Here is a 14,943-nt window from a genome sequence, read left to right as displayed (position 1 = left end):
GCCAAAAAAATGCTGGAAGAAAAAAAAGAAAAAAAAACATTAGAAAAACAATAAGGTCTTTCCTCGCCTAGAGGAAAGACCTTAATTATCAACATGGCAGGAGATTAAATGCATAAATAAAGATACGGGCACTGCAATCATTTTGTGTAAAATAAAATGAGACACCTAGTGTACAGCTTAACTAAGTTACTAAAATAGACCATCTAACAGGTACATTGTATAACACTTAGTTTTTCTATAATGATTGATGTATGCAATGATGTGTTTATTACTTCCTTAACTATAATTTATATAAAATGTAAAATTCCGGTTTTCCTGCCCTGATTAACGTAGTTACAGACGTTTGATTAATATTAACTCAATATGACGACTTTGGGATTTGTTTTAATTTTTTTATTTGTGGCCTTGATTTTTCAGCATATAAATGGTATGTAAATAAACAATATTACGCTTTTAAATTGTGATTTTTATAACCATTGTTTTTTTTACATAATCAAAATATCAATCTAAATATTTTTTGTACTCTTAAATTAAAAACTATTTGTAATGGTCGGCCAAATTTGATTCCGTAACTCTAGACATTTGTAAACAAAGTTATAGACATTTTTTATTTTTTTTTAAACCGTTATACAATTTATAAAACACTCCACAGTCAAATTTTCAGAATCAAATATGATGTCTTAAGTCAATTTAAGCTTAAATTTACCGAAATCTCCCCCCCCCCCCCCCGCATGACATTATGAGGATTTTAACGGTTTGAGCTTTATCCATTGGTTCACATAGTGCCGATAATGGCTACCGTTTGAGATCAGACCGCTATAAGACATGAAGTGCAAAAGTCAGATTACTATCCCCAATGCTCTCGAATGTCCTATCATTGTCTGTACTTTGTCGTATACATTCGTACCCGATTCCTTCAAATGATCCTGAGATGACGACCAAGTACCCTGACAGCTAGGTGTGTCCCGTTGGCCGTTGTGTCTACTAAGACTACTATCGTGAATATGTCGTGAAAGTTTCTACTGTTTCAGATCAAAATCGTAACAATGTTATGTGTTTTCTCGACGGTGTCCTGTGGAATTTGTTATTACTGTTTTTACCGATTGAGTCCAGAATGCAACCAGATCTTGCTTAAAGCGAACCGTCTTTGCCGAAAAACATCCTAGAACAGATATCTTCGTCATAATCTCGCCAATTACAGAACACAATACGACAGAGTCCAGACCAAGTTGTTTGCAATGCGATACAGCACGATGCACAGGATCTTGGTCAGATTTTTTACTCGTTTTTATCTCGAATGGTCCTGATAAGGACGGCAGTAACACTCGTAAATGTGTAACCTCGACTTAACAATCTCAAATGTAATCTTTTTCACATCAACAACTGCCAAAGACATATCCACGTTTGTTATAACCAACGTGTCCTTTTTACCAAAACTTATTCCTATCGAAAAATGTATCAGTGAAGTACAGAAACCGTTTTTAAGACCTTCAATCAATATGATCCTCTTCATCTGATATTGCAAATTTAAAAATTCATTATCCCTAATAGAAATTAACCTTTGATTATTAACTAATGACTAAATATGCTGCACATAATGAACCTTGCAAATCGGGATAAAAAATATAATTCCGATTTATTTTGTATTTGTGATCTTTAAATATTTTTAAATATATATATTTAAATTTGAATATATATATTTAAATTTGAATATATATATTTAAATTTGAATATATATTTTGGCAGGGCTGACATGGCCGGCCTTTTCCTTCAGGACTCAAATTTAAAATTAACCAACGTATATTATAATTCATGACTCCGGATTAAATTCGTAATGACGAATTCTAAAACTCGTATGTCTCAATTTCATAATAACAAATGAGTTCTGTAAAAAATAGCTGTTCAGTTTCGTAAACACGAATTCAATCGTTACACTAAATACAAACAAAAAGGATGTTTACAATTTTAATACGTTGTTTCAATTTATAAATGTTATGCTCTAAAATTCAAATTATATAAATAAGGAGGTCCTGAATTGTCATCCTTCATTAAATCCAAATCCTGGTGAAAAGAGAACATTAATAATATGTATGCGATTGAAGTATCCTCTGATTGCATCTTTTAACGAACCATGACTGTGTTATTACAAAAGGTATAACATGCATGAACAGGCAATGAAATAGATAACTTTTCTGGTGTAAAGTAATGTTGAGATAACGAATCTGAGGGATAATTTATCTCAGGTTTTTTTGTCATTCGTCGTCTCAGACCCAATTTCTACTGACAAGAGTGTTACGATGTATCATTGAATAAGTATCACGATTTCTCAGGTTCGAGATTTCGTCAAATTTTATCTGTGACCACAATTTACAAAAAAAATCAATTCCTTCGATTTGCTAGATGAATCTGAATGATACAATTCGTGATACCGATTTTGTTAGGTTCATATTCTTCTGGCAAGTAAATCGACCATGATTTATGTTGTGAATTATTATACCAAACATTTCAACAGAGTGATCAGACAATTTATTAGACACTGCCCAATTGAAGTTTTGAAGATGAATATGTTTAACGTTGAGCTGGTTTATGCTGTTATTACACTTCTGTAACGTCATAATGATGTACACATCATCGAAGCAGAATGTTATTTGGAAATAAAACATAATTTTGCAATTAATCGCGATTGTTTCGGCCAATAAAAATAATGGAATCATTTGAAGCATAAAAGTTAGGCACTTGCTATTTATCTGGCTAGCCGGACAAATAGTACCAGGTCTTTTTGTCCAGCCAATACAATACGAATGTCAGTATATGTGTGTGCGTGAAAAAGAATCTTCATCGCCACCAGGGGTTCACAAATTATATTTTAGACATTTAATGAGCAATGTTCTGCAATCTTAAATTGTTAGGCGCCCGTCTTGTTACGGTCAGTTGAAATTGTTGGTTTCTTCAAAAATAGTCCAATATAGACAACGTATAATTTAAAAAAAAATCATATATATTTCATATATGTATTTCTTTATTTCTTCCCATCGTAAGAAGAGGGAAGAAATAACTTTTGGTGTTAAAAGAAATTTATGACGTGTTTAACTCATGCATGTACGTAGATACAAATATCTTGTCTTAGGGAGGGATAAATCCTACTTTGTAAAGGATCACTCTGATTCAAACAAAAAATCTCTGAAACTGACATTATCAAGATGCTTTATATCTTGATTGAAAACATATTTCTTACGTTCAGAGGACGTGTTTTTCAACAGACTGTCGGCATTCCAATGGGAAAAAAGTATGCCTCTCTTTTTTCCGACTTGTTTCTATCTTATTATGAGGATGACTTCAAACAGGGAAGAAATATAAGAAGTCAGCAATATCCTTTAACTCTACTTTCCGTTATATAGATAATGTTCTTTCACAAAATAATTCAAAATTTAATGACTATATTGAATTCATCTATCCCATCGAACTAGAGATAGAGGATACTACAGATACAGTTAATTCGGTCTCATATCTTGACAACGAGGGTCGGTTGAAAACAAAACTTTACGACAAAAAGGATCTGCTTACCCTTCCGGAGCACATGAGATCACCACTAGTTTTTGGTGGTGTTCGTGTTTTTTATTCTCAAGTTTTCTATATTGTGTCATGTGTACTATTGTTTGTGTGTTTGTCTTTTTCGTTTTTAGCCATGGTGTTGTCAGTTTTTTTTTTATTTATGATTTTGGTTGTCCCTCCGGTATCTTTCGTTCCTCTTAAATTAAAGTTAACGTACGGATTATGTCTGAAGCTGTCAAACAGAATTCTAGACCCCTTTTAAACATAAACCTATTCATATTTTGATTGAAAGGTGGGAGAGTTTTCTATACCCCCTCCACAGGTAAACAACACTGTATTTATTTTTTTATTAAAATAATGCAGGTGGGATTTTATTCTATTTACATGAGGGGGTGGGGTACACAGGGTGTTTTTCCCAAATCTCTGTTTTTTCTCCCAATATCCCATCTTTATTGTCCCCTATTGTTCATATACTAGTACCCACTTTTTATAATCCTATATCTCACTTTTTGTAACACCACCCCTAATATCCAACTTCCAAAAAGCCGTGTATTTCCCATTTACTGAGTTTGTAGGCTATTTGCAAGATTTATTTTCGGAGTATAATCAAATTTTATTGACTTTGACAAGCCTATGTAGAGTCCTTTTTCAATAACTCTTGTTTTGATAATCTTTTCCACTATTTATACAGCTATAGCGAGTCAATTATTTTGTGAAATTATAGTTCTCCGATCAATGCTTTCCTTGTAATTTCAATTATTTTTGAGTCTCTAAAGCTGTATATAAACTATACATCTGTCAAGCTGTAAAGCTGTATATAAACTGCATATCTGGCAAGCTGTAAAGCGGTATATAAACTGTACATCTGTCAAGCTGTAAAGCTGTATATAAACTTTACATCTGGCAAGCTGTAAAGCTGTATATAAACTGTACATCTGTAAAAATGTATATAATCTGTACATTTTTAAAGTTGTATATAAACGGCAACTCTGTAGAAATGTAAACTAACTGCATAGTTTAAGTCTTTGTATAAACTACACATATATATTGTACCACTGCATCATGTGTGATACGTTATATATCCACATTTTATATACAGTTTTACATAAGTATATACAGTTCATATATAGTTTTACAGATGTACAGTTTTATTTACAGTTTTACTGATGTACTATTCGTCTAGCTGGACGAATAGTCACTCCGTAAAAGTTAGTATAAATATTTGACAGAATTGGTTATATGTTTTATAATAATTCACTTGTAGGTGAAATATGCGGCGGAGATTATGCTACTGAATACGAATGTGATATAGGAACATGTTGTAAAGTAGATGGTAGATGGGATTGTCTTACTGACGAGCAGGACTCATATATGTGTGAAGAGTAAGTCAAGTACATTATATGCAACTTGGGCTCCTTTTTTTACAGGTTATTAATTTCAAACATGTCTGTTATAAACAGAAAGATAGACAATTGAAATACATAATTGACATGAAGATTATTTACATTTCACAAATTAGATAATTTTGGTAGCATTCAGACATACTCCTTTCAAAACCTTTTCTAAGAGATATTTATGAGCATATACCCCTTAATTATTCAGGTTATAAAGTATCATATGATTCATAAGTCAATGTTCTTTATTGTGTCCAAATTTAGTTTTTACTGCAGTTAAGAGTCAAGAGAGAATGACAGGAACAAATAGTTGGTTTGTTTTCCAATGTCATGATGAATCTTTGTCATTACATTGAAGCCAGTATATGATGGACATTTATATATTAAGTACTACTTTTTAACAGTATTCCTGTGATTTCATTTTAGTGTCAAACACATTCATTGTATAGTTTCGGGGTTCAAAACCGATTGTGTGCTTTTTTAATTACTACTCAGCTACATCTTCTAGACAAAATAAAATATAATATAACTGGTAAAAATGTATTTCAAAACCTCGCTTTTAAATATTTCTAATTATGTTTCATTTTTTTCCCCTTTTTAACTTGTCTGTGTTTGTTTTTGTTTGTTTGTTTGTTTGTTTGTTTGCTGTTGTTGTTGTTTTATTTTTTTATTTTTTATTTTTTTTATTTGCTGTATTATACGATTAATTAGAAGAAGGAAACATTCACGTGAATACAACAACCGTCAGATTTTCCATAACACCTATGATTGACACATTGAATGAATGGATTTTTAAAGTTTAATAGAACAAAAGCGTGATTATATTTAGTCCAATGTATGTGTATTGTTTGTTATTGCAAATTAAATAGGTTCAAAAGATGAAAATAATATGTTTTACTCTACAACTCCAAATGCTATATTTTCGTTCAAACATTTAATTGAATTATTCTTTCAAGCATTGGGTATGACCTATGTTATGTATTCACCCTAACACTGTATTACTTCTATATATTTATATTAAAAACTATATAATTTATTTTTCAGAACTAGTGACACTTCTGGTTGGTAGGTACATTTTTATGTTAATAACAGAATACAATCTGTGTCAAAAAAATGGTCAGTCTCAGATAAATACAAGGAGCGTACACATCAAACATAATGTATAGAGCTTTTATCATTATGTTATAGGTAAACGTCTGTTTACTCTTAGCATACAGTAAAAAGGTAATTTAACAAACAATCGGAACTCCGTGGAAAATTCAAAAAGGAAAGTCAGTAATCAAAAGCTCAAACAAGTCAAATGGATGGATACCAACTGTCATGCATATTCCGGACTGTGTACGGGCATTTTCTTATTTAGAAAATGGTGGATCAAAACTGATTATAGTGATTTTTCTGTATACACATCAATTTCATATCTGTGTTTTACTACGTAATTTTTGAAATATATTTCAGGAAAACATGGCACACCATAATCACTGTTGTTGGTGGTGTATCTATCTTTATGTCAATTGTCGGCTGCTGTGTACGAATGAGCCGCCATAATAGAGCAGGACCGAGACGCGATGACGAAGAACGTTTTGTCCACCAGGAAGTGCGCTCATAAAACTGAGAATGGTACAAAAAATGACAGAACAATGGGGACAAGCAATAGTGGCCAAAAAAGTTAACAAACCCCCCTCCCCCAACAAAAAAAAGTTTGTTCTATCACAATTTTTATCATGTAATCTGAGATGTACATATTCAACGATTGAACAATATTGTATAGATATGTGAAATATTTAAACTCGTTAATTTAATGCACTAACATATAAAAACGTTGTTGTATTTTAATAATTAACGTCACGGAACATGTAGCAGCTTGCTTGTCTAATGTTAAAACTCTTGTTGTATACGCATTTATACTAAAAATAGTTTTAATGAAATATAAAAAAGAAGATATGGCATGATTGCCAATAAGACAACTATCCACAAAAGACCAAAATGACACAGACATTAACAACTATAGGTCACCGTACGGCCTTCAACAATAAGCAAAGCCCATACCGCATAGTCGGCTATAAAAGGTAAGACAATGTCAAACAATTCAAACGAGAAAACTAACGGCCTTATTTATGTAAAAAAAATGAACGAAAAGCAAATATGTAACACATAAACAAACGACAACCACTGAATTACAGGCTCCTGACTTGGGACAGGCACATACGTAACACACTTCACATGTATTTCGAAGATTTGTTTTTTATTAGAACAGTAAAGACTTAAATCAAGTTAAATGACGTCTATGTACATTTAAATTAAAATGCATAGACATATAATTAAATTAGATTGAAGGTTTAGGATAAGGAACAAAAATCAAAAATACAAAAATACTGAACTCTCAGGAATATTCAATAAGGAAAGTACACAATCAAATGGCAAAATCAAAAGTTCAAAAACAACACACGAACGGATAACAACTGTCATATTTATGACTTGGTACAGGCATTTTCTTAAGTAGGAATGATGGATCAAACCTGGTTTTATAGCAAGCTAAACCTCTCACAAATGATAGTTTAACATCAACTCATTTGCACGCCTACATTTATACAGTTGTTTCAAAAACAAGGATTAGCTTAAGTTTCCTCGTGTATATCTCAAAGAAATGTTCATTTGTTTTTCTGTTGTTTTCTTTCTCTAGAAAATGTCTTGCACTTTTTTTTTCTGAAACTACAAATTAATCGATCTACAGCAATTGGCCAAGTACCCCTGTGATTTAGTCACTGAATAACCAGTGAATTTATCTAGTGAATTCATATTTATAAGTAGTTAGTTAGTTTTACAAAATACAAACCATTTTTGCAAAATCTATTCATTTGGAAAGGATTAGTGTATCATTTTGTTTTTAATGGGGGAAATTAGTTTTTTGTAATTTTCTTTTTCTTTCATGGACCTTTCTTAAATCATTTACAGCATAAAATATAATTCTAACACATATGTCGTTCTTTCTTTCCTTGATATTTATGTGTTTTGTTTAGTTATTGGAGATCATGTTTACATTTTGTTTTAACCTTGACAAGAAAAGAAAGAAAAAAGTCTATTTCATAACGAAAATCAAGAAAGGACTCTATTTTTCACTTAAATCATTTCACATTTCGTAATATAGTGAAGTGGCAATGATCATATCGTACTTTTAAAAGCATGTGTATTATGTAAACTAGAATTTGCTTCAGTAACAGGATATACTTGTACTAATAAATATTAATTCTTATGTGAAATTCAAATCAGTGTTTTACTTTAATACAGACATGAATTACATGTTTATCCTCATCGTATCTGTTATTCATACCACGAAGTTTTAATTCAAATATATCATAATAACAGTTGCCAATATTAGTTGACAGGTCTATGTATAACGTATTGACTGAGTGAAAGTCCTAAATTTATATCTTATTTATTCATATAGCTTTGGTTTATTCTTTGTTAAAATAAATCTATTTAGTCATTTATTTAATGTCTGTAGGTACTATCTCGTGATATCGGATGTTTGTTTCTATCCAGTGGCGTTCGTTGTTTTAATTTAAAAAAATGCCAAAGTTTAAGTATTTCCGACAATTGATGTGAAACAATGGAAAAAACGTTTTATTGGGGAAAAAGTAACAATTATTTCCCCACCAGTTGACATTTGTTGTTATCAATTATTTCATATTGTTTGAATCGGTGCGATGTGGAGCCTCACACATTATATAGTTACCTGGCTATTGTCGAGGACAATATGTTTCCCTCTTCCGGGTATGTGTTTTGTTCGGTTGCTGTGTCGTTTGTATATACCACAATCTTAATAGTTATAGGTAAATTTACGGATTTCAACACGGCGCGAACAGCAACCTATTAAGGACCCACAAATAATAAACAATTCAAATAGGAATCTATATAAAAGACTAAAAACGAGAGGCACCTTAAGAATATAGGATTGTTGTTCAGTACATTTAGGCCAATTCACGACTGATGAGCGTGTGTGTCGAAAAATTAAACAATCTTCATAATAAAGATACATATTTTTGCAATAGATTGTGCTGCACATCAAACAGTAAGTTACATTAAGAATCCATGTCCGTTTTCTCCATCTTATATATAAAAACAAAAAATGAAGTTAAAGTTATTCACTTTTATATATTAATTATCTGTTCCTTCAAACCAAACAGTTCATTCATTGTAGTTATTGTGCTTATAACAAGTCATTACCCTGTCACATTCTGTATGTGCCTTTTTTAGGCCTGTAAAAAAATAAATTTAAAAAAAATGCCGAACTCCAAACAAAGTTCAAAACGGAAAGTTCCTTATCAAATGAAAAAATTAAAAGCTCAAACACATCAAACGAATGGAAACATTTTTCATTATCTTACATGGAATAGGAATTTCTTTGTGAGGAAAATTATGGATTAAATCTGGTTTTATAGCTAGCTAAACCAGACTCTTGTATGCGAGTCGCATAAAATTCCATTATATTGAAATAAATATGTTAAAAAAACAGGCATAACAGGTAAAACTGTCCAAAAAAAAACTCATCATAGATGCCAGACACGCGTTTCGTCTATAAAAGACTCATCAGTGACGCTAAAATCTAAAAAAAGACAAAAAGGCAAAATAAAGCAACATAGGGTAGGATACACCAGTCAACATTGTATTATACTCTTAATCACTTTAAAAACAAATAAATATGTCAACAATGAAAAATAAAATGACGAATAGACAAAGCATAACACAACTACACATTGACGGAATGTAAAATTACCGAGCAACGGCAAAGAGAAAATACCAAAAATGACTCAACAGTAAAGTTATTTATTTACAAAGAGAAAAAAAGAACTCTAGTACACTTGATTAATATCATAAACAACAATTAATAATACATTATTTGTCGTTTTTTGCTGCGAATTATGTTTACGTTTCGTTCATTATTTTATATATAAACTAGACCGTTAGTTTCTCATTTAAATTGTTTTGAAGTTGTCATTTTTGGCCTGTTATAGATGATTCTGCGGTATGTGCTCAATAAATTGGCAATTTATTTCTGATAAAGTATTATCATATTAAAAAGCCGAATTTTCAAACAATTAAAAATGATTTGTAATGTATAACAGGAGAATCTCATCCTGTCGACGCTTCTGGTATCGTGCCTATTTAGGTTCTAGGCATTCCATGTTCTTGTTGGCTTGATTTGATTTGTATTATTGATAAACTGATGTCGCCTCAATTTGAACAACATTTCAAATTTCAAGATAGCATCTCAGTATTACGTTTGTCTCAAATGTTACAAAGTTTTTTATAATTTGCAATTAATTATGTATAACCAAATTATGTTCATACCGTACAAGTTTTCTGAGAACAATTGAAGTCTTTTAAAGAATTAACACAGTTTGCATTTTTATAAACTAAAGTATAATTTATTATTTTTAATTGATTTGAAATCATCATTTAAGTGTCTAACAGTAATTTTAATACGTTAACGAACATTGATAATACAGGTTAATTAATCAATCATTTGTATAGAGACTAGTTTAAGGGAAAGTACAATTATTACATGAATTACAGTTATCGCTACACAAACACAAAGACGGTTGTCAAACGGAATTTCACGCTTGCTGTTATGCTAGTCTCTAATGGACTTCTGCACATCCGTAGCGATTAGGTCGTTGGGTATATGATTCTACGAAACACTTACTTTGAAATTGTCTATACTTTGTAGTATAGTGTACATGTTCATGTCTGTCGTCATAGTAAAGATCTCTCAACCATTACATAAGGGTTCGAATGTTATATCGAGTATACTTTTTATACCCATTCTAATACTTATTGTCAAATCAAATTTAAGTTTACACATTGACCATGATAATATCCATTAAGCCCCAGTCCCACTAGGCCACGATAGCACCACGCTCACTGCGATCTAAAATAAATTCCGATCGTGGTAAGGTCGCGGTATGAGCGGCATGAACATGTACATTTTCGTTGCCTCCACGATGATACGACCTCATTACGCTTCTACAACGACCCCGCTATGATTGTACCATGTTCTCACCGCGCTTATTCTGTGACCCCACTACACTTATCAAGATCTTTCTACGCTCATTACGTTCTCACTACGACCATACCAGGAGTTATCCGATTTCAACACGATCTTATCACGCTTCGACTGGAGTTATAGCACGTTCTTTCCACGATTATACTGCATTCATACTGCAATCTTACTACGTTCACAGCAATGACTTCAACATCGTGTTCCATATCAATACGATTCCATTCCTTTTTTTTCTGATTAATACGTAGATTTCTCGGAAACAACATGTCATGCCACCAAAATATACAAGAACACTTGGGAGTGGTGGTAAGGGGATAGAGGCAGAAGGAGCTTTGATTGTAACGAATCCTATTCCATGTCAGACCGATCAATCCAACCTGAATCACAACCTATTGCTGGTCCATCAAGCTCAAATGACGATGTGTTAGCGAACGATAGCAGGGATGACACAGATGTGTCAAGCATGGTCGTGACATTAGAGAAATAGGACAAGAGGCCCAAATTACATACCGACAAACAAAACATTGAGAGCTTTTATACATTTTATGTGACAATACGAAAGAGCATGATAGTCGTAGAATGAACTTAGTCAGGTCGTACGAAGAGCTTGATGAGGACGGCATAGACGTGCTAGAATCGTAGTATGATCTTCAACAGCGTGGTGTGAACTTGGAAAATTCGTATTAGAAATGAGTTGGGTCGCAGTGAGAACGTGATGGTCGTAGTGAGGTCGTATTAACATCACTGTGAGATCGTAGCGCAGTCTCTACGAATCGAATCACGCTTTCACTACGCTCTCGCTAAGATGGTACAGCGACCTCTGTGACCTAGGCACGACCTTATTACGCGCTCACTACGGATCTACTACGACCTTATTTTGCCACGACCGCACCACGATTGTTTTGAACATGTTCAGAGTTGGCCACGCTCTTGAAGACCTCACCTTGACCGTGTTACGACCTTACTACGATCTACACGATCGTCAAAATTTGCATTTTTTCACAAATCGTAATGCGATCATGGCCTAGTGGGACTGCGGTACAAAACTAATTTTAGTCTTTTCACTGACGTAAATAACAAAAATACCGAACTCCGGAAAAATTCAAAACGGAAATGCTCTAGTCTTAATATGCAACGCCGTATCTGAAACATTATCCTGTTGCCTTCAATTTCAAATTATTGTTAGTGTATACACAAATCTCAAACTAAAAACATCTATAAACACTGCATTCTCATATTTCCTCATGAAAAACTACTAGATAAACCTCTATGCAACCACATGAATGTATCACTGTGGTTTTTATCTCATCTGCACTATGATTCGATTTTTGCCTATGAAAATCATTGTAATAACCCTTTACATATCATTGCCTAACTGTTGTGTTCACTAATTATGATGTCTGCGAAGTTCATAATTATATAGTGTAAGATGTTTTGATTATATATTAAACGATAACAAAAAATATTTAGTACATTTACTAATCAAATTCGTTTTTTAATTTATTATACTTTTTGTATACGATCTTCAACATTGAAAGAACATTGGTGAAGATTGGCCCGATCAGAGGTCTTGTTGGTACAAGGTATATTCTACCAGCAAAATTTTACTCAATATTTATGCAAAGCCCTTCTATTGAATACCAACCCCTGAATATTTTAGGCAAAATGAGCCTGGTTTTCAAAAGTATCGTAATGAAGATATTCCTTGTGAAAGAATTGATGACTCACATTTAATTATCTTCATATATCTTATTATGTAACTATGTTTATAATTTGTGAGTTACTTATGCGCTTTCTCATGATTCCACAAACCAACAAAAAATTATTGGAGATCTTTTAATTACGACAAAGGTGGACATAATGGTAGTCAAAAAAATGTCTAATTTCATGACACAAATTGTTCACAGTAGAATGAAAAATGTTGTTTTAGAGAAAAATAGTTTTAAAAAAATTGACTTAAATTACAAATAAAAGCAAAGCGATATTGTTACATGTATTATGCATGAAACATAATTAAACAGAAATAAAAGATATATGTCTCTAATAATTACTTGTTGGATATGATATTAGAATTATCGTTATCATTGTTATTGTTATTTTATAGTATTTTGAATATCATTGTATTACTTATAACCCACCCATTGTGATTCTCACTGGCATCTTCTTTGTGTTTAACATACCTATACACTTCCTATAAAACTAAGAATCTAAACATCCTTAAAAAATTGATGTTTTTGAAAGAAAAAAAAAATTCAGCCATATAAAATAACTTATTTTGTTTACTATTGTACTAAAAGTTATCATAGAGATGGAAAAACCTATGATGACAGATGATGACCATTTGACGTTTATCTTCTAGTCACGTTCATTCATTGAATCAAATTACCTATAAAGTGGAAAGTTTATTTCTACATAATTTGACTTCTCCCCGCTGTGAATCCATTAAAAGAAAAAATTACTTCAGGTACATTTGTTCCATTGAGACATTTGAAGATTAATAATAGAAGTTTACCTGAAAATGAATTACAATTTGAAAAATATTCATGGTAATAACACGGCCACCTGGGCTCTCTAAAAAAGAGCTTTTGCTGGCCGTGTGTTACCTTTCCTCGTCAGTTTTAATCTAGCGGCGTACTACAGTACTACAGTACATGATATATAAGGCATGAAGATGTTATTGTTACAGATCAGCTAAATTATCTATAGTAAAGGATCCTACAAATTAATGTAATATACAGTCACAGAAAATAATTATATTTATAAGTACGTCTGAGTCAGTGACAACTCTACAACAGATGTATCCATCGGATGGTGATACATGGCTGTGTACATAATGTATATACAACTCGTCTAAACATCAACCCAACAATGTTAGATCTGTAAATTTGCTTTCGCAAATTTTTTGTTCTTCCCTCGCCGGGATTCGAACCCATGCTACTGTGATATCGTGATACCAAATCGCCTACACTGCAGCCGTCCCGCTAGACCACACGACCACCTGGGCTTTCTAAAAAAGAGCTTTCGCTGGCCGTGTGTTATTCTTTAAGACAGACAGCTAGATAAATAGTATAACGGGCCCACTCTTTAGTTAAATCTTGGTGATAAACAACTAAAACAGAATCTGCTGTCTTAAATTTTCTTATTGAGCTTAATTTTCAATAAGGAAAACAAAAAAAACAAGGTTGTCTGAGTATCTTAATTATGTATTGGCATCGTGTAATACACCGGGTTGTATTATAAGGATTACATTGAATAAAATGGAATTTGACACGACTGATAAGGATCTTTCCGTTTAAATTTTCCGCGAATTTTGTAAAATCAGTATTTTGTGATTTTACGTTTTAGCTAGCTTTAAAACCAGGTATAATCCATCATTTTCTGCATAATAAAATACCTGCACCAAGTCAGGAATATGACAGTTGTTATCCATTATTTTGATGAGTTTGAAATTTGATTTTCTCATTTTATTACGGACTTTCCGTTTCGAAATTTCGTAGGAGTTAAGTATTTTAGTGACTTTACTTTTTCACACGTATTGTAGAAATCCGCCCCATAAATATATTATGCTGGTTGTTTTCCTGAAGACCTATTTATTGAAGTTATTGTGTTATCAAGGCGCGCTAGAATAAATTTGGGAACAAAATGAATAATTTTAAATGTACCATAGCCGGTATCTTTGGCTGAATAAGATACGGTTTGTTTTAATAAACCAAACCAATCAATAGTGTTTCAAACGTATGTTTAGGTTATGTCAATATAAACTTTTTTTTGGAAATACGGTTTACAGTTTAATTAACGACATGTTATAACAATGCAGACGTACAACATGCACAATACTGTTTCTTTCAAAAGGAATGATAAATACCAGAATGTGGGGGGGGGGGGGGGGGTAAAACATCTTTGCTGGTGCCAAATAAAGGCAACAGTAGTATACCG

At 32.3% G+C, this 14,943-nt stretch overlaps 1 protein-coding gene across 1 annotated transcript; it reads left to right on the top strand.

The window, feature by feature from the left end:
* The first annotated feature begins 229 nt into the window (after positions 1 to 229).
* On the top strand, positions 230 to 8,209 carry LOC139517762 (uncharacterized). Its single transcript, XM_071309146.1, has 4 exons — positions 230 to 427; positions 4,817 to 4,934; positions 5,991 to 6,011; positions 6,402 to 8,209. Exons 1-4 carry the CDS (start codon positions 364 to 366, stop codon positions 6,550 to 6,552), a joined length of 354 nt encoding a protein of 117 aa, XP_071165247.1. The 5' UTR covers positions 230 to 363; the 3' UTR covers positions 6,553 to 8,209.
* Positions 8,210 to 14,943: the final 6,734 nt, after the last annotated feature.

The sequence above is a fragment of the Mytilus edulis genome, chromosome 3 (assembly GCF_963676685.1).
Source record: "Mytilus edulis chromosome 3, xbMytEdul2.2, whole genome shotgun sequence".
NCBI lineage: Eukaryota > Metazoa > Mollusca > Bivalvia > Mytilida > Mytilidae > Mytilus > Mytilus edulis.
This window is presented reverse-complemented; position numbering and strand designations above follow the sequence as displayed.